This window comes from Neofelis nebulosa, chromosome 1 (assembly GCF_028018385.1).
Source record: "Neofelis nebulosa isolate mNeoNeb1 chromosome 1, mNeoNeb1.pri, whole genome shotgun sequence".
Classification (NCBI taxonomy): Eukaryota; Metazoa; Chordata; class Mammalia; order Carnivora; family Felidae; genus Neofelis; species Neofelis nebulosa.
Window position 1 is genome coordinate 236,790,506 of NC_080782.1, and position 21,248 is coordinate 236,811,753.

General features: G+C 43.2%; 1 protein-coding gene and 1 pseudogene across 2 annotated transcripts in view; both read left to right on the plus strand.

Annotated features, from left to right (window-relative positions):
• The window catches only part of LNX2 (ligand of numb-protein X 2), an 81,004-nt gene that overhangs the window by 32,953 nt on the left and 26,803 nt on the right, over window positions 1–21,248 (plus strand). For both annotated transcript variants that reach the window (XM_058689031.1, XM_058689040.1), the window contains exon 2: window positions 10,531–11,037. In XM_058689031.1, coding sequence (XP_058545014.1) covers window positions 10,631–11,037 — 407 coding nt within the window. In that variant the 5' untranslated portion in view covers window positions 10,531–10,630. The remainder of the gene's footprint in view (window positions 1–10,530; window positions 11,038–21,248) is intronic.
• Window positions 20,869–21,082, plus strand: LOC131490084 (U2 spliceosomal RNA; annotated as a pseudogene).

The following is a 21,248-nucleotide window of genomic DNA, read 5'->3' on the forward strand; positions in this document are numbered from 1 at the left end:
ATGCTGGTGCTGTAAAGGGTGGATAGTTGAGGAGGAACGGGACTGGGATCCCTGTCGAGGGATTAGTAAGACGACAGGTGCGACAAGCCATGTGGCCTGCTCTGGGAGGAGTGGTGGGGATGGAGGGTAGAGAACGCACAAGTCCCACGTTCTGGAGGGGGAAATCGGTGGGAACTTGGTGACTGGGGGTGGAAAACGAGGCAGAGAGGGAGAGAAACAGGATTCTCTGGTTCTAGTTAAAGGGTACTGGGCGTCTAGAAGTGCCATTAGGAAGCGTGGTAATAGGATCATTTAGAGGGAAATAATGACATGGGTTTTGAACATAAGTGTGAGTCAGATACACAGGAACTGAGACAATTATTTAATAACTTGGGAGAAAAATAAAGGTAGATCTGTTCTCAGAGTGTATTCGGAACAAATGGTAGCCATTTTATTAAAAACTATACAAATAAAGAAAATAGAGGCATATCTTTATCTCATCTTGTTATGGAGGAGGGGTAAGAGTAGTGGAAGGATGTTTAAAGCGAAAAATGTATTCATTTGCATGAAAATGGACAACTTCTTTATGTCAGTGGGCACACAGGCCCACGGGATGCCTGGGAAAAGAAATTATGATCTGATAAAGAGCTTTTATCTTAATATATGGAGTTCATATCAGGAAAGAGACTAAAAGTCAATAGAAAAAAAATGGGGCCAAGGATATAGAGCCCCTCACAAGACAATTAAAGCTAATAATCATATGAAGTTAGCTACAGCCAAAGAGATGCAAATTAAAGGAAAAATGAGATGTTACACTTGTATTTTCAATGGTCAGATTTATAAATATTAAAAAGAATAAAATTGGGGCGCCTGGGTGGCTCAGTCGGTTGGGCGACCGACTTCGGCTCAGTTCATGATGTCGCGTCCATGAGTTCGAGCCCCGCATTGGGCTCTGTGCTGAGAGCTCAGAGCCTGGAGCCTGTTTCAGATTCTGTGTCTCCCTCTCTCTCTGACCTTCCCTCATTCATGCTCTGTCTCTCTCTGTGTCTAAAATGAATAAACGTTAAAAAAAAAAAAAATTAAAAAAGAATAAAATTAACCAGGATTAGAACAGTTTGAGAGAAGTTAGCATGCTTCTACATTGCTGGTAGGAGCCAGAATTTTGTTGGCTCTCTGGGAGGGCAGTTTAGTAACATAAACCAGAAACTTTTTCACTGGGCCTGGCAACCTCACTTTCTTAGCATTTGCCGAAAGGAAATAACTGCAAGGCTGTCACAAAACAGTGGTACATTGGATGAGAACCAGAACAGACTGGTATAATTTAAGCCCAGGGAGCAAGGAGTTTCAAGGAGAGGAATTAGTAAATTACAGAGAGGTAAAGCGGAAGCTGGCCCTGAGAAGTGATCAGGAGGTCTGGCAGTTAGACACTTCAGACCGCAAAAGCAGTCTTGGGCTGGTGGAGATTGGAAGCTCTTTGTGTAAAAAATTGGAGATTGCACTCATGGTCTCACATTCCAGAAATACTGGCGGTGAAATGAAGGTGGGGGAAGCGGTAATAGTCGACAGATCTCCCGTTTTCACGTTTAAAACTGTGGAGACGTGAACTGCCTTTATGGGGAGGGGAGAGAGTTAGAGGTGGGAGAGAGAGGAGAAAACTGACAAAGGTTGACAAAGGTATGGGATATGGAGCCCAGGTAGAGGGAAGTTCATCTGCAGATCGGAAAGGAGGAGGTCTGTTGCAAGGAGCAAGGAGTTAAGGCTGTGTGTAAATACAGTAATAAACTGGTACATATGGAGGTTTGGTTAAGGAGCAGGACGTGCTATCACCTCGGATAGTCTTCCAGTTCATCCCAGGATTCAAGATTTTCCCCCTTTTCCATTTGGCACAATTTCTGAAAAGAACTGTCTGTGTTCTAATTGCTCTCTTCCAATTTTCTCTTGAACTCTTTCCAGGAAGCTTTTGCGCTCATTCCACCAAAACTCTGGATCAAGGTCACTGGTGAATTCCATGTTGCTAAATCCAAGGCTTACTCAGTCCTAATCTTATTTTACTTGCCGGCAGGATTTAACACAGTCAATTCTTCCCTCCTCCTTGAAGCACTTGGTTTATTTGGTTTCTGCACACCATGCTTTCCTGATTTCCTTCCTACCCTGACAGCCACTCCCCTTCAGTTTGGTCCCCCCCTTATCTCCCATTCTTCATAGTACTGGAATGTCCTAGGACTCAGTCTGCTGACTTCGTTGCCACTTACCACTCATCCACTCTCCTTTGGGGATCTTTTCCTGTCTGATGGCTTTCCATACACTGATGCTTCCTAAATTTGTATCGCCGGCCCAATCCTCCCTCTTGAGCCAGGCGGTGTAGTTAGCTGCCTACTCAGAGTCTCCACTTGGAGATCTGATAGCCATATCAAACTTAAGATGTTCAAACTTGAGTATAGCCATTAAAGCTACCCTCTTACAGACTTGCATCTCAGTGACGTTCATTCTCTTTTTCCAGTTCAGACCAGACACCTTGGAATCATTTTTGACCTCTACCCCCTGCCTTTGACCTCTAACCCCCCCCCCCCCCCCCCGCCCCGTATCAGCCCACACGCTCATCTTATTCTTTGGCAAATCGTATCGGTCTGTCTTCAGAATACGTCCAGGACGGAGTCGCTTCTCATTATCTCAGTCATGTCCGCCTGGTTCTTACAACAGTCATCTCTTGCTTAGACGGTTTCAGTAGGCTCCTAATTGCTTCTACCTTTGGCCTCTTCTCAGCATAGCAGCCACAGCGATCCTGTTGAGGTACTTAAGAGTAAAAGCCGAAGTTGTACCATAAGCCCGCAAGATGTAGTTAGCCCCAGTTACCATTCTGACCCGTTTTCTTCTGTCTGCCTTGTTCGTGTCTTCCACGCTGGCCTCTTGACTGTTCACTGAACACGCCTGGCACGTTCTCCCCTCCAGGCCTTTATGCTTACTATTTATTGCATTCGTCTGGAACAGGCGTCTTTATACCAGATACCTGCGTGGCCTGCCAGTTACTTCCTTTTGGTTTTCAGTGAAGTGCCACCTTCACAGTGAGCTTTTTGGCTGATGGCTCCACCTAGAAAGCCCCCCTCCTCCCAGCGCTGTGCCTTCCCTGTCATACTTGCTTTCTCTTTCTGGCTGTTGTAACATTTTTAGCTTCACAGTCATCCTATGTTGTAAGCAAAATACCATCGCTGTTTTACACACTAGGAGCCTGAGATTTATAGACGTTTAAGTGCTGTGCACATCACGGCGTCACGTTGCTACTGAGTGAGTGAGAGGGCCAGATTTTGAACCCAGACCTCAAACGCTGCAAACTCTAACTCCAGGGAGTCTTCTGATGCTTTTCACTCCCTTGGGTAATTGAGAGTGAGTGGAGAAGTTGCGATCCACGATCACTGAAGCTAGGCATTTTTGAAAAGACCTTCAAGTTAAGAATTTATCAGTCGCTTGAAAACAAGTGTTTTCTGCATTTTACTGTGCAGGAAGTTAAATGTTTGAAAGTTTTCATCCTTTAGAAGAGCACAGATGATTTAATTTAATAAAATCAGGATACTTGCCTTTGAATGTAATAGAAAGAAGCATCTAAATGATACCCAGCAGGTCAAGTCTGAGATAAAACCGAACCAGTAAAAACGGTGGCTCCCTCTCACCACCTACCCTGCATCGTTCAGGTATGTGCAACACTTGGGAACTGGTGACACCAAGATGTTAGACATTGCCCCAACTCAGCTGGCTGGTAAGGAGTGCAGGTGGGAAGAGCCCACGTGTTGCAGGAGTCTATCTTCCCTGGAATAAAGTTCTTTCCACAGAGGTCTTTCGTTACTGGCAGAGGTTTGTCTGGATACTTAGCCGTCCAGACACGTTTAGCATTCCATATGGTATGTTTCTTTTTCAAAATAGTTTTATATCAATTCTGTTTTTAAACTACTCTAAGGTAACATAATTTAGTAGGACTTTCTAAAATCCAGCTTTCGGGGGCGTCTGGGTGGCTCAGTTGGTTAAACCTCCAACTTTGGCTCAGGTCACAATCTCGCGGTTCGTGGGTTCAAGCCCCGCATCGGGCTCTGCACTGACGGCTCAGATCCTGGAGCCTGCTTCGGAGTCTGTGTCTCCCTTTCTCTCTGCCCCTCCCCTGCTCTCTCTCTCTCCCTCTCTCTCTCTCTCTCTCTCTCTCTCTCTCTCTCTCAAAAATAAATAAACATTAAAAATAAAATAAAATACAGCTTTAGTATCACTATCTGGGCCTGTAGGAAATGGGAAGGTAATGCAGTTTGGTTTTGGCCTTTATCTTTTTTTTCGCATTTGAAAGTTTGTCGGTATAGCTTAACGGTTCAAAATTAGAAGACTAAAGGTAGACGGACATTTGAGACTTGTTCATTCTCTGCTAGCCACAATTTAACCTCCATTTCATAGGATAAGATATTGAAATTAACAGAAGCAATAACAAATGTGTGGACTAAAAGGTAACTATGACCTATCACTAAGTATTTGGTTATATATGAAAAAAGAATCACAAGAATTTTAGGTCTACATTTAACTCCGTGCGTGTGTGTGTGAGAGAGAGAGAGATCAATTAGTATTTAGGAGAAGCTGACAGTTTATACGCAGGAAGCCAAGGCTTCGGAATATATATGATATACTAACAAATAGTAGACGTTGGATAAACATTTGGTGAATGAAAGAATTAATTACGTAGTGACCTAGTTACCCAGCTGGCGTAGAGCTTAGAGCCTAAGTTTCATAGCTTCTAGCATTTTCTGCTCACCTTATTAATTTTCTGGATTATTAAATAGGGTACATATAACTACAAGTGGCACCTTGAGAACTTTATGTTTTATTTTTTAATTTATATTTTGCATCTTAAGAATTTTAAAATGGTTTTTCAAATACCACAGGAAGAGAGAGACGAATAGCTAAGTGTGCTGAATTACAGCTTTATATAGAAAAATGAGAGAATCGTATATGTGGAATTGTTGGAAACTGCTCTTTGGTCGTTTTCCTGGCGACACGGAATAGGAAATAAGTTTTGATTAATTTAAGAACAGGATTTATGTAAGGCTGTCATAGAGTATGCTAAGCATTTCTGTACAGCTAAATAAGACCTGCTTCTTGCAGTAGGAAAAGGCTCTGGGAAAGGAACTTTATTCCAGGAAAGACAGATGCCCCCAGTGTAGGCTCATCTCAACAATTTACCTTTTTGAGTTTGTGTCTTCGTTGAAAGTCGTGTTGGTTATTGACTGGTACTTCTTGTGAAAGAAGACTGTCAGAACCCGTCAGTGCTCTGTACTCGTTCTCACAGTGTGACCCGGGATCCCTTACTCTCTTCCATTGGGCCCACGAGGTCAAAACTGTTTCCCCAGCGATGCTAAAACATTATCTGCCTTTTCCACCATCATTCTCTGATGAGTGTCTAATGGAGTTTCCAGAGGATGCATGTGATCTCACAACAGATTGAAAACAGAAACAGATTTGAGACTCCAGGTTTGCAGAGGTGAACAACAACTGCCTCTCTTCTCACTGTATTTTTTGTTTTGGAAAAAGAAATGTTATTTTTCATAAGAATCTTGACAGGTAACAGGTTTGTTGTTTTATTAACAAATGAATACTTCAAGATTTTAGTTAATTGCGTTGTCATTTCGAGAATATTATCTGAGTGGAATAATGTACGCAGCCTTTCGGGACTGGCTTTTTTCACTCCGCATCATTCTTTGGAGATAGTTCCAGGTTGTGTGTAGCAATCATAATTCATTCTTTTTTATTGCTGAGAACTGTTCTGTAGTACAGATGTACCGTGGTTGTTTACCCACCCACCCGGTGAAGGATGTCTGGGTTGTTTCTAGTTGGGGGCCATTGCAAATAAATATGCACAGGCTAACGAGTGAATGTAAGTTTTCATTTCTCTGGAATAAGCTGAACAGCAGCTGCACGTTAGTTCTTCAAGAAACCGCCAGACTTGTCCAGAGTGGGTAAAGGGTTTCTTAGGTGTAAAAGTTTGACATCCACTGCCTTGTACGAAGGCGGTTGTCAAAACTGGTCCGTAACATATACAATAAGAAAAGTTTCAGGGGCGCCTGGGTGGCTCAGTCTGTTGAGCGTCCAACTTCGGCTCGGGTCACGATCTCACAGTTCATGAGTTCGAGCCCCGCATCGGGCTCTGTGCTGCCAGCCTGCTTCGGGTTCTATGTCTCCGTCTCTCTCTGCCCCTCCCCTGCTCTTTCTCTCTCAAAAATAAATAAACATTTAAAAAATTTTTAAAAAGAAAAGTTTCTTGTGTTGATAGCATCAGGTAAGAAAATAACTTTTTAAAATTCTCAGACTTTTAGAGGCCAAAGGAAGTAATGTCTTATTCTCTGTAGTCATAGAGCAAGGTCCAGTATGTTGACTGCTTTGCAGTGCCGTGAATAAAAAACGTGCAAGGTTTTCTCCTATATATTTATATAGCGATATTATACATTTTAGGACTCTTGAACATTTCAGGCTCAAGCATGAGCCTGAGAACAAATTTTTTTTTTTAGTGCATGATATGTGCCAAGAACGGGGAATACAAGAGATAAAGAAGATACTATCTTTACCCTCAGAGAGCTGAGAAGACAGATAAACAAGAAGGCAAATGTTGTAATTGCTGAAATGAAGGTATGTGTAAAGAGCAGCAAGGTCGTAAGGGAAGGGAGACGTCCCCGAGACCAGGAAGGAGGCTGAAGGGATTCGACAGAGCAAGTAGTCTAAGTAGGAGTTTGCCCGAAGGACACGTAAGGAGAGTCTGAGCCTCTCGGCGCTGATGAGTCAAAGGAGCCATAGGAGTTTCCCATCCAACCATACTGTGCTGGTAATCCTTAGCTCATTGTCTTTTCCCTGGGCTGGATCTCCTAGGTTAGGGACCCCGAGGATTCCTTCAGTCTGAGTTAAAAATAACCTCAGGAGACATCTGAATAATACACAGTTTTGGAGTTTGCAAATTGACTAAGAAAAACCATAGCTCTTCTGAGAGTAACTGTGATGTACCAGGATATACTTGTCTCAGCAGGAAGAGCAAGCCTGTTACTTGTAACTGGAATCAGGTAGAAAATACTGCCTTCTCACTCCCTTTCCATTGTACTGCCTGTTTTTCAAGATATTATTTAAAATGTGTTGTAATATTCCCAGCCGATTTAATAGCTTCTGTCTCTTTACTCTTCCTGGAATATTAGCTAAACAGATGACATAGTTTTGTAAAGATACACATTATACTACATTTTATCTTTGTATTATGAAAGATATTTAAGACTATTATTTATTTAACGTATTTTAATACTTCAGATTGTGCTCACAGAATATCTGAAATCGAAAGTATATGTAAACACAGACATATCCTCCTATAAACATAGATGTGCTTCTGGCCACCTAGATGTAGCAAGAGTGCTCAAGCAAATTGTCACTTGTGTGGTCTTTGAGCATTTACTGAGCCCCTCCGTGGGAGGTCCAGCTCTTAAGGACCTCATAGGTTAGTGTGAGAAGTGGTACATAAGGTGTTGGAGTGGATTTGCACACAAAGAAGGAATGAAGTCATCTGCCCGGGTTGGGAGTAGAGGGATGGGATTAGGGGTTGGAAAGACAGGATCAGGCTGCCTTTGTCCTTACAAAATTCATACACTAAGGCTTTCATGAAATGCCTCCCTTCTTTCTTATAATTACTTAATTTACTTTTGGGTTATTTCGAAGCGAGAAAGAACTAGACTTATCTCCCTTATCTCTTACCAAGTAATTATAAGTTGTTTGGCTTTTTGCAAATCATAAAATCTGTCTGAACTTTTGTTTCTTTAATGATAGTAATAATAGCTAATACTTATATAGCACCTATTATGTGCCAGGCTCTGTTGTACACACACACACACACACACACACACACACACACACACACTTATTTATTCTATCAGCCCTTTGAAATAGGCACTATTATTACCCCCATTTTCCATCTGAGAAGGAAGCCGACACAGAGACATTTGGGAAGGTCACAAAGCTAGTAAGTGACAAGAGTGAAGATTTGAACCCTCACGGACCGGCTTGAGTATGTGCCCTTAACTGCTTATGCTATACAGCCTCACAGTTCTTTAATCAGTATTTCTATGCTGACCACATGTTAGCGATCTCCACATGATAGTTTTTCACTTAATATTTGTTTCATGGTAGCAGAGGTATTTCGGGGGTGGAGATAATGCTGTTATTTGGTATTTCAAATGGGAACGTGTTATTTTTCCACATGAAAAGATTGTGCGATAAATAATCAAAGAACGAAAAGTCATGTAGAGACTTAGAAAATAGCTAAAACGTAATAGTCTGAAGAGAGATGCTTCCTTAGTCATTATGTGGGAGGCTAGAATTGCAGTATATTTTCCCGAGGAAGAGAAAAATTAGAATAAACACTATCACAAAGAAAGAAGAGCCAAGGATATGTGAATTTTCTTGCTAATTGGGTCAGGAGTAAGAGTCTGGGTACATTCTGTAGTAGGATACCCGGTCTGTCTGCCTGGGACAAATGATGTTTCTCCCCTTAATCTCACAGACCTGCACTGACGTTTAACCAGTTATGATGCCCAGAGGGTAAAGAACCAGCCTCGTGAGTTACAAGAAGCATTTGCTCTCTTCATGTTGGTACTGATACGAGGCTAGATCACAGGCTGCTGCTGTTGTTACTTTATCAAGTAATTTTTCAAAACAAACACTTGATCGCAGATCAGTCCTCCCCTCTGAATCCTGTCCCATCCGTTCATAATTTATGGCCGTTCTTGTCACCTTGGTTGAAATGTTAATGTTGTCTCTCTAGTAAATACTCCAAATAAATAAAATAGTAAGTGCCTCAGTGTGATGGGAGGAGAATTTCGTCATTGAAACAAATGTCGGGAGCATTAACGTGGTGTCCTACCCTCTCCGTTCTTAGGGCGGGGAGACCCGAGCTTTGTGATTCCCCCGCCCTGAGTGTGTCGGGCCTTGGATGTTTTGATCTGCCACGTACTCCTCAAGCGTGTCTTGTGCTCAGAAGCCCCTGAGACTGCAGAGAGGCTCTTGCCCGGCTCTGTCTGGCTGACGTGCCCTGTCCCGACTCAGAGCGCACGTTCTCCCCCTTTGGAAAGTATTTCCGGCTCGAAAGCCAAACTCGAGTTAGATGCCACCTAATTCATCTCTCTCCGTATTCACGTAACAGCATTCTTAGGATGCTTATGATGCTTTCTTAGACTATACTGAATTTTAATAATGAGTTTTCTTAACTGTCCTCTCTCTACCTCTCCCGTCTCCTTGTTCAGTGTTTGGCACATACTGGAGGCTGTAAATATTTACAGAAGATGAATATAGACAGCTGCTGCCTTTGGGGTTGATTTTTAACCCCCCGGTGCTGCTGGGGAGGGGGAGGGGAGCATTCCTTACTAGCCTCGCACTAAACGGGAGAGGCCGTCATGAGAGTCTTAAGGCTGGAGAGGAGAGACACACACACACACACACACACACACACACACATACACACACACACAATGCTGCTTTGAGTAAGCAAGAACAAATCGAAGTGTGGAATAATAGGAGGTGGAATCGTAATTTATAACACATGTTATCTAATTGAATTACAGTGGGCCTCTTCCTCTAATGGCATAAAAGAGTATTGCACTTTATGGAGTTTGCCCAGATGCTGTTTATGTATGCCGCACGGTCGTATATTTCTATAAACTGTGCTACAGAGAGAGAATATTCAAATCGTACATATTTTGAAATCCGTATTTTCTAAACAGTGCGGGGCAAAGGTCGTTTTTTTGTTTGTTTGTTTGTTTGTTTTTTAATTTTTTTTTCAACGTTTTTTATTTATTTTTGGGACAGAGAGAGACAGAGCATGAACGGGGGAGGGGCAGAGAGAGGGGGAGACACAGAATCGGAAACAGGCTCCAGGCTCCGAGCCATCAGCCCAGAGCCCGACGCGGGGCTCGAACTCACGGACCGCGAGATCGTGACCTGGCTGAAGTCGGACGCTTAACTGACTGTGCCACCCAGGCGCCCCCAAAGGTCGTTTTTTAAACAGGCACCGAATTATCTTTGAGACAACGTTGCAAAGACAGCTTTTGGTATTGCCTTGCAAGTGCATAAAACCAGAAGCAAAGAACCATGGCTGAGACGACAGATGCAAATGCATTGCGCGGTATACCTCAGTTTGCATTATTATCATACTGCGTAGATTAAGTGGCTTTAGAAACTACCATTGAGCAGTGAAGTACTGGAGGATTTCAGTCCGTAAAACAAACGGAGTTTTTCTTATGTCTCACCGTAGGTGGCATCTTTGCTTTTAATCACAAGTTCTGTTTTCACTGAGAACTGGGCAACACAAGTCACTCTTAGCCAGCTGGCAAATTCGTTAATTTACTTGTTGGGTTTTCATGGCTAATTTATCACCCGATGTAGTTATTTTTGTTTTGTTTTATTTTACTTTACTTTTTTACGAAAGATGTCAACCAGTATTGGCACTTTTTAGCCTGCCTTGATCGATAGTAATTCCTTTTTTGGTTTGTTCTGTCTGTCCAGAAAAACCCTGGTTTGAGCCAGATACATCGCCGTCCGGTAACCACACCTGACGCGGAAGTCGAACGTATGAAGATACAGAGACCGCTTTGGTTGACTCACAATGGGAACGACAAGTGAGGAGCTGGTGTCCGTGGAGCAGACCTCTTCGTCCTCCTTCAACCCTCTGTGTTTCGAATGCGGCCAACAGCACTGGACACGAGAGAACCACCTGTACAATTACCAGAACGAGGTGGACGACGACCTGGTCTGCCATATTTGCCTTCAGCCTCTGCTGCAGCCACTGGACACCCCCTGTGGACACACGTTCTGCTCCAAGTGCCTCAGAAACTTCTTACAGGAGAAGGATTTCTGTCCGCTGGACCGGAAACGGCTGCACTTCAAGTCGTGTAAGAAGTCTAGTATTCTGGTTCACAAGCTTCTGGACAAGTTGCTAGTGCTGTGTCCGTTTTCTTCAGTGTGCCAAGATGTGATGCAGCGCTGTGATCTGGAGGCACACCTTAAAAACAGGTAAGCAAAAGCCGCGAAGGAAAGAGAAGGAAGTCTAGGTTTTGGCCCCAGGTTGCTCCAACAAAGAGAAACGTCAGAAAGAGCACCACGGCATCGGAAGTACAGGGACAAGTCAAGAGAGGCAATACGTAGGTGGTGTGGGATGGCATTTCATATGCTGGTTTATCAGAGACGTGGATACAAAAACTAGAGGGAGGAAGTGCCTGCTAACGTTTTGCTGGTATAATGTGAGGCTGTTACGTTCACATGGGTGGCAAGATACAGTGACAGACTTTTCCCGAGGCGGTTTGGCAGTTTGTTTCAAAAACCGTGAAGGGAGCTTATTATCCTAAGAAAATAACTCAGAAGAAGGAAAAAATTGTATATGAAGCCGTGCTCACTGCAACACTGTGCAGAGCTCAATGCATCAGAGACTAATTACAGTAGGGAAGGGTTAAAACTACCATAGTGCATCAACTCCATCAACTCCGTGGGATATGATGCAGACAGTACAAATGGTAATTTTGTTGCAACATGGAAATGAGTATACGTGATTTTATTTGCCCACGTCTTCTAAAGATCTGTATTCAAGAACTAGATCGAATAAGGACTAGGGGTTAGAAACTTTAAACCATTTAGTGGGGATTTTTGTTCTTATAAAGCTTTTTAAAAGGTTAAGTAGTTTGCTGATTATTGAGTGGGTTTTAGAATTTGGCTTTGATAAAAGACTTGATCTTTAAAATTATTTATATACCCTGGGGCGCCTGGGTGGCTCGGTCGGTTGAGCGTCCGACTCTTGATTTTGGCTCAGGTCATGATCTCACGGTTCGTGAGTCCAAGCCCTGCGTCGGGCTCTATGATGACAGCTCAGAGCCACGCTTTGGATTCTGTGTCTCCCTCTCTTTCTGCCCCTCCTCTGCTCACGCTATCTGTCTGTCTGTCTGTCTCTCTCTCTCTCCCGCCCTCTCAAAAATAATAAACATTAAAAACAAATTAAAAAAATAAAATTACTTATACCCTTAGGAAGGGTTAAAATACATCTCTTTTGTCTTACGTATGTAGAATCACATACTATGACAGAAATAAATGTACTGATTTATAGGTTTCAGAGTTAAGCCACTTGTAAAGTATAGAGCTGTGATTGCCGTGGAAAACTTCACGGTACAACACATGAGAGGTTTACAAATAATCGTGCAAGTCTGGTATGGAACAGCTCATCTTTATGCTCCCACCTAAAATCAAGACTGGAGATTATCTAATCTAATCCCCTCATTTTATAAATCAGGAAACCGAGTCCCAAAGATTTAGAGCTAGTTAATGGTATGGTAAGTTAGCCTAACCTTCTAATATTCTTCTTTCCCACTCTAATACACCATGCTGACTTTACCACAGGTCAGACCAGGTTCTCTACCACCACATGGTAGTAAAAGCCTCCTATAGACATGAGTATATGTGGTCATTCTGCTCGTACACATCGGTGTTGTAAAATGAGGGCACTCATTAGAAATAGTTAAGATACATGAGAAAGAACAAAATGCTACTGGGACCCCATCAAAATAGAAAGCTTCTGCACAGCGAAGGAAACAGTCAGCAAAACTAAAAGGCAACCGATGGAATGGGAGAAGATATTTGCAAACGACATATCAGATAAAGGGTTGGTATCCAAAACCTATAGAGAACTTACCAAACTCAACACCCAAGGAACAAATAATCCAGTGAAGAAATGGGCAAAAGACATGAATAGACACTTTGCCAAAGAAGACATCGAGATGGCCAGTCAACACATGAAAAAATGCTCAACATTACTCATCATCCAGGAAATACAAATCACAACCACCATGAGATTCCACCTCACACCTGTCAGAACGGCTAAACTTAACAACTCAGGAAACAGCAGATATTGGCGAGGATGTGGAAAAAGGGGAACTCTTTTGCACTGTTGGTGGGAATGCCAGCTGGTGCAGCCACCAGTGGAAAACAGTATGGAAAACATACTGGAAAAGAGTATGGAGGTTTCTGAAAAAACTAACAATAGAACTATCCTTTGACCCAGCAATTGCACTACTAGGCATTTATCCACGGGATACAGGTGTCCTGTTCCGAAGGGACACATGCACCCCCGTGTTTATAGCAGCACTATCGACAATAGCCAAAGTATGGAAAGAGCCCAGACGTCCATCGAGGGATGAATGGATAAAGAAGATGTGGCATATATATATATATATATATATATATATATATATATATATATATACATACAATGGAGTATTACTCGGCAATCAAAAAGAATGAAATCTTGCCATTTGCAACTACGTGGATGGAACTGGTCGGTATTATGCTGAGTGAAATTAGTCAGAGAAAGACAAAAATCATATGACTTCACTCCTAGGAGGAATCTAAGAGACGAAACGGATGAACGTAAGGGAAGGGAAACAAACATAATACAAAAACGGGCAGGGGGACAAAACAGAAGAGACTCATAAATACGGGGAACAAACTGAGGGTTGCCGGAGGGGTGGTGGGAGGGGGGAGGGGCTAAACGGGGAAGGGGCACGAAGGGATCTACTGAAATCATTGTTGCACCACGTGCTAACTGGGACGTAAATTCGGACAATAAATAAAATTAAGAATTTTTTAAAAAGAAAGAAAGAACTAGATGTTACTAATACGTCCGAAACACGAAGATTTACAGAAAAATTGTTCACATCGAAGCTGTATTGTCTAGGAAGAGGCAAGACAAAGTGGGGGGGGGGGGGCGGGGGTGGATACAGAGACTTTCGAAAGTGCAGGTGGCCTTAGGGTTCTGTGTGTCCTCCGCCCCCAGCAGGGGTAGAATCGGAGCACAACGGCAGAGACCCTGTGCAAACCGACGCCAAACTTTTGAATATGGGATTCTGGGTTGGCTGTGCTTACGGCGGAGGCTGAGGAATATTTTAGGCTCATCGTATTTCTCTCAGTTGGATTACTGTTTTTAGGGTAACAGGTTTGTCTGGAGGCTCTTGTGGACATCAGTCATAGGATGTTAGAAGAACTGAACAAAGTCTCAGTTCGATACTAATTATTTTGAGAGCAATGAGGTAGACGTCGCACAAATTTTTAGGAACATTCACTTGACTAAAATGCCCACGAGAAGTCGGTATGTAGTCGAAGGATCATTAGTAGTTTGGATCAAGCAGTTTATGGGAATTGCAAACTGTCCTTTCGTTTGTGAGCTGACAAAGGCTAAGCAGTTATGTCCAGTTGCAAGTTCTGTTTTCCAAGTAAGCTTGTTACTATTTGAGCTACACATTTAATCATTTCCAAAGCATCTTAGGCCCGTGTAGTGAACGATACACTGGAAAAGGTGAATGATTTGCTTGACATAAACAGCTAAGAGTGACTGCTGATTATCAAAAATAAAAAGATAAAGTATAAAATATAATTTTTTTACACTTTATTTTTTACATTTTTTTATTTTTTTAACGTTTATTTATTTTTGAGACAGAGAGAGACAGAGCATGAACGGGGGAGGGTCAGAGAGAGGGAGACACAGAATCTGAAACAGGCTCCAGGCTCCGAGCTGTCAGCACAGAGCCCGACGCGGGGCTCGAACTCACGGACCGCGAGATCGTGACCTGAGCCGAAGTCGGCCGCTTAACCGACTGAGCCACCCAGGCGCCCCTTAAACTTTATTTTTTGAAACAGAGAGAGACAGAGAGAGCCAGCTAGGTAGGGGCAGAGAGAGAGGGAGAGGGAGAGAGAGAGAATCCTAAGCAGGCTCCACACTGTCAGCACAGAACCTGATGTGGGACTTGATCTCATGAACCGTGAGATCATGACGTGAGCCAAGATCAAGAGTCGGACGCTTAAGCAACTGAGCCACCCAGGTGCCCCTAACATATACTTTCTTTAATGTTTGTTTATTTTGAGAGAGAGAGCGGGAGGATGCAAGCAGGGGACAGGCAGAGAGAGGGGGGAGACAGAGGATCTGAAGCGGGCTCTGTGACGTCTGTGACGGCAGCACAGAGCCCGACGCGGGGCTCAAACTCTCAAACCATGAGATGGTGACCTGAGCTGAGGTCAGATGCTTAACCTATTGAGCCACCCAGACGCCCCTAACATATAATTTTTAAACCCCATTTGAACAGATATATGTTGAACAGCCCTACCGTCTTCTAATTTCTCAATTAAAAATGTTGATGTTAAGTAGTCTCCTCAAGCTGATAGCAAGTTAGAATCTAATGCTAGGTCGTAAATTCTTTTAAGCACAGCCCCCACGTCTTTCCTGGGCTTTGCATTCCCTTGCCCCAAACTGACCCTCAAGCTAATGTTTTCCCAATGAAATTGTTAATCTGTTTTCTGAGTACCCGTTGCTGAGAAACTAACCCGCCCCAAATATAATGACATAAGCGTTTGATTCTGCTCGTGGATTCTGTGGGTCAGGGATTCAGACAGAGCACAGCAGGGTGACCTCTCCCTGTTACGTGACATCCGGGCCACAGCAGAGAAGAGCTGAAAGCCAGGACTGTAGCATCTGGAACTGGAGATCTTCATTCACGTGTCTGGGACGCTGACGGAGGTAACTGTGGAGACACAGGCTCAGCGAGGCGAGCCTACAGGTGGCCTCTCCAGCCTGCTGGCCTCCGGGATTGAAAGTTCTTACGTGGCACTCAGTGTTCCAGTGAGTAAGGCAGAAGAAGCTGCATGGCCGTGTAGGAACCAGCCTTGAAGTCACATAGCATCCCTTTTGCTGTCACTCTGTTTGAAGCAGTCCACCCTGGGCTTCACTTCAGACATTTGCAGCTGTGTTTTAAAACCCACACAGACAGGCAAACGAGTGATACATTGAGCCACAGACTGTGATTATTCTGACTGTGGCATCTCTGCACACAGTCTCACTCATTTGATAGCAGTTGACAAGTTTCATTAAAATTCAGCATTTCAGTATCAGCAACAGTGATCCATTGTATAAAAGCTACATGACTATCATATGTCTTTGTAAGCTTTTTAGGATTTGGAAATCTCTCGTTTTTTTTAATCAATTTATTTTTGAGAGAGAGAGAGAGAGAGAGAGAGAGAGAGAGAGAATCCCAAGCAAGCTCTGAGCTGTCAGCACAGAGCCTGATGTGGGGCTCAAGCTCACAAACCATGAGATCATGACCTGAGCCGCAACCAAGAGTCAGACACTTAACCAACTGAGCCACCCAGGATTTGGAAATCTCTTAATTATTAATAGAAATATGGCATTCGGAGTAGTTTGCATAAATCTGGTAATTTTGAGTTTAAAATTAACTTCCCTGTTTGAATAAAATTCTGCTCTTAAGAAATCTGCCTCAATTTGAGAACAGCTGATATTTTCTTCTATCGCTAAAAGTAGATATTTATTGGGGCGCCTGGGTGGCGCAGTCGGTTGAGCGTCCAACTTCAGCCAGGTCACGATCTCGCGGTCCGTGAGTTCGAGCCCCGCGTCGGGCTCTGGGCTGATGGCTCGGAGCCTGGAGCCTGTTTCCGATTCTGTGTCTCCCTCTCTCTCTGCCCCTCCCCCGTTCATGCTCTGTCTCTCTCTGTCCCAAAAATAAATTAAAAACGTTGAAAAAAAAAAAGTAGATATTTATGAAAGGTGAATTTGTTCTTTACTAAAATTACTAGTTATTAAGTGATTATATATTAGTAAAACAATGAAGAATTTCTAAAGACATGGGAAAGTGCTCATCTTTGAATGGAAAAATAAAGCTCTTAAGAAATATTCTCCATTAAGTATATAACATTTTTGTAATTACTTTGTGCACTTCTGCCCACCGATATCAACTATAAAACCTTACCTCTCTCCTTCTCTACCCCTCTTCCCCGCCTCACCCCCAATAATTTAGCATTATACCTGATGGTAATTGTACATGTCAATTTTTTGTTGTTGTTAAATTGAGCATTTGTGTCCTCGTCTGTGGCAAAGTTCCAAACCCTTGTTTCCTCTTAAAGCTTATAGTTTAATATTATTGTAAAAGGTTAGTACAATCGAGAGAAAACGTTTAAAGAAGTCTTTTTTTCCATGCCGAGAGCTTTTCTAGTTCATCAAATGGTTTCAAAGCCTTTAGAGGTACAGGTGGGTTGAGGCCAGGTTGCTCTGTTAAGTTCACAGTTTAACTTAGAGGGAAGCTCCTGTTTGGCAGACTCTTAACCGGCATTCTTCTCTTATGTGTAATATGAAAAGCGGATACATATTTGCAAATCCTATAGCTGAAGAGAGTATCCAGAATGAAGAATTTTTACAACTCAACAAAAAGGCAAGGAATCCACAATTTTAAATGGGCAAAGAATTTGAACAGATATTTTTCCAAAGAAGATTATTTAAATGGCTAGTAAGCACATGAATAAATGCTCAACATCATTAGTCCATTCCTATAATGGATTGTTTGTCTTTTTGTAAGTTGTAAGCATATATACAGTGTGACGCACACATATGTGCATATGTTTGTGTATATATATGGATATATTTATATTCTGTATATAAATACATATTCTGTATACTAGACCATTATCAAATATACGATTGGCAAATGTTTTCTTTTGTTCTGTTGGGTGTCCCTTCACTTTCCTGTGCCCTTTGAAGGACAAACAGGTTTAATCTTTTTTTTTTTTTTTTAAACGTTTATTTATTTTTGAGACAGAGAGAGACAGAGCATGAACGGGGGAGGGGCAGAGAGAGAGGGAGACACAGAATCGGAAGCAGGCTCCAGGCTCCGAGCCATCAGCCCAGAGCCCGACGCGGGGCTCGAACTCATGGACTGCGAGATCGTGACCTGAGCTGAAGTCAGATGCTTAACTGACTGAGCCACCCAGGCGCCCCCAAACAGGTTGAATCTTTATGAAGTCCAGTTGCTCTGTGTTTTCTTTATTTGCTTATGCTTTTGGTGTCATAGCCAGGAAATCACTGCCTAATGCAGGGTCATGAAGATTTACACCTGTTGTCTTCTAAGACTTTTATGATAGTCTTTGATCCATTTTTAATTAATTGTGATTGGAGAACATGATGTGTCTACTTCAATCCTTATTTAAATTATATTGAGGCTTTTTTCTTTTTGCAAGATTCATTTAATCATGAAACAGACAGATGGATGCATCAGTGTCAAGGAAAAGAGTGTATCAAAACCTTTTCACTTTCATTAAAGGTTTTGACAATGAGAGCTTTATAAAATGTCACTAAAGTCTATTTGCTGTACAAAGAACATCTACTTCTAAGTAGGAGACCTATGCCATTTAGAGCAACCATTTTAATGTGTAGAATAGTTCTGAATTCTTTCTGTAAAAATATTTGGCTAAACGATGAAACATCTTTGGAACAAAATTGACAGTGTAACTTAAGTAAGATGTCAGAAATGTCTCCTGGAAAAACTGGGAATATTTCCTTTTGCCAGGCAAACTCTGAACAGTTTAGGTGGTAAGGGGCCATAAATCAGACAAAGCTGAAAAGGAACATCGTGTTACTAGAAAAAACGGCCTGTAATGTGGATGTCCTCCATGTCCAACTGACAGCCACTTAATGGCGATGACTTATTATGTGTAAGAAAAACAGAACATGTTCTTCAGCAGGAAATGACATTACAGATAGTTCTTGAAAATAAACCTCTTAGCAAAGCCCTAAATAGCTTCAAAGAGCATCATCACAGAATGGGTGAAGATAATTTATATGATGTTAAAGGATTCCTTTATATATTCTAATACCTTCCTTTTTTAAAAAAAATTTTTTAACATGTATTCAATTTTGAGAGACAGAGACAGAGCATGAGTGGGGGAGGGGCAGAGAGAGAGGGAGACACAGGATCCAAAGCAGGCTCCAGGCTCCGAGCTGTCGGCACAGAGCCCGACGTGGGGCTCGAACTCAGGAACCATGAAACCATGAGATCATGACCTGAGCTGAAGTCGGGATGCTCAACCGACTGAGCCACCCAGGTGCCCCTAGTACCTTCCTTAAATAGAAACACGCATCACACATAAACACTTTAAACACTGATTCTCTTAATCAAACGTTCCTTTACTACCACACTTGGCTACGAGCGCCATTTGGGTGCAGAGGTTTAACTCCCGCTGCTCTGGACAAGCCAAGATGGGGACTGATTTGGACACTTAGCGGACACTCGTGCCCCTGGGCCCCTGCTGCTGCTACTCCGTCTGCCCACCGCTGGTGGGACCCACCTAGGTTTTTCGCTTCCAGTTGACGGGCTGTGTATTTGTTATGTTTTCCTGGCGGCCTCCAGAGCGTTGCACTTGGATTTAGGTTTTTTCTCCTTTTTTTCTTTTTTTTTTTTTTTATTTCTTTTTTTTTTTTTTAATTTTTTTTTCAACGTTTTTTATTTATTTTTGGGACAGAGAGAGACAGAGCATGAACGGGGGAGGGGCAGACAGAGAGGGAGACACAGAATCGGAAACAGGCTCCAGGCTCCGAGCCATCAGCCCAGAGCCTGACGCGGGGCTCGAACTCATGGACCGCGAGATCGTGACCTGGCTGAAGTCGGACGCTTAACCGACTGTGCCACCCAGGCGCCCTTTTTTTTTATTTCTTGAACTTTACCTTTCCCATCGGGAAATCTCCGTCCTACCCTCCCTGTCCCTGCAATCAGAATCGTCCTCAGACTCCCTTGTCCAGTCCAGAGTCCTTAGCACTGCCCCCCTCACTGCGTACCCTCGTCTCTTGAGCCACACCTTCCCACACTGCTCTTCTTCTCCCCGGAACACCCGAAAATCCTCTCCCTCGGTCGTCTTTCCCAGATCTGAATCGTCACCGGCTACACGGCATTTGGAGATACGGGGAGACTTAGCCCCGGTTTCCTTTTCGCTGTTGCCACGTTTTTCTCTGCCTTTACCTTGAGCCGCCTCCATATCAACTGTTAGAGTTCCTTCACCGACAGGGCCAGTGTGGCTCCCAGTCTCTCCGGCAGAGCGCGTCGTCTAAAGCCAGCCTTTTGCGGGGGTTTCCTCTTGTGGTGGATGTCTTCTTTTGGGAGCCCCTTTCTGGAGGTTTTGGTGTTTCTAGTTTTGACTCCTTTGGTGGTGTTCTGGGCTTCTTACCCAAAGGTGCAGTTGTAAAAACAAGATCGGTCACTGCAGTCAGAGTCCTCATACTGTGAGTCGTTGACTGGTTTCTTAGGCCTCACAGACCCCACCAGGGCCCCTTTCAAGGCTGGAAAGTTTGCAGCCTTGAAGTTCTTGCCGGGGACAGTGTGCTGTCAATTCCCACCCCGACCCAGACGCCGGGAGCTCTCCGCCCCCTGCCATCAGCCCTCCAGTAAGGAGCACAGGTTTTGAATGGTCTCTCCCTCTCCTCTTTCCCCCGCAAGCCCTGTGAGTGTTAGCCCTCTTAGCCAGTTACTGACCGATTGGGATGTGGGTGGACCTGTCTTTACCTCTTGAACACTTTCAGTTTTCCTTATTTAAATTTATTCTTGCGTAAGATAAGAGAGGCTTTAGAGTTACTTGGTGTGTAGGATTTTATAACCGTCAGCTAGGCTCTTTCCCAGCCATGCACCTTCTGCTTGTGCTTCCTTCCCGCTTCCTGTGCCTCGTCCATTTCCCCCATTGAAAAGCAGCTGTCACCCATGTAGATTGCAACGCGTGATTTATATTCGGGGAATTCAATCTTTACCTGCATTTTTAGTCTCAAGTGTGTTTTACGGTCTCAGTTTTGTTTTTTTTTTATTGAATGAAATATTTTTAAAAGGCATTTCTCATTAAACTTGCTTACTTGACAACAGTCCTTTTTCTCAGTGATAGAGTTTTCCAAACGTTTCATCAGGCCCTTGCAGGATCATTTTCTGGAGTGCTGCACAACAACGCAGAAGGGAAAATCAGTTGTCCCCTTCCTTAACAAAGGTGAAGAGAATCGCTTCTCGGCCTTTTGGCTAAGGTCAAGGGCAGTATCTGTTCTTACCAGTTTAACACAGGTGAAGAGAAAGCACGTAATGAAAGGTGAAGGAAGAAACTCTGTAAAGGTCCTTTTCAAGAACTTGGAAACCTACAACTTCTCTTTCATGTGTGAGGAGAAATGTATTGCTTTTACAGTTAAGAGGTAGCCTTCAGTTTTAGTTGAATTTAGCCCAGTGTTTGAGTTTTGTTGAAATTTTAGGTTTTTAAAAATACTGTCACTGAACGAAGTCTGTCACCCTCGTCGTAAGACCACCAGCCACCGCGTGCAGCCTCAGCGGTGTCCGTGGAGCCGTGTTAGGGGCCAGGGGCATGTGTCTGGCTCTCCATCCTCTTTT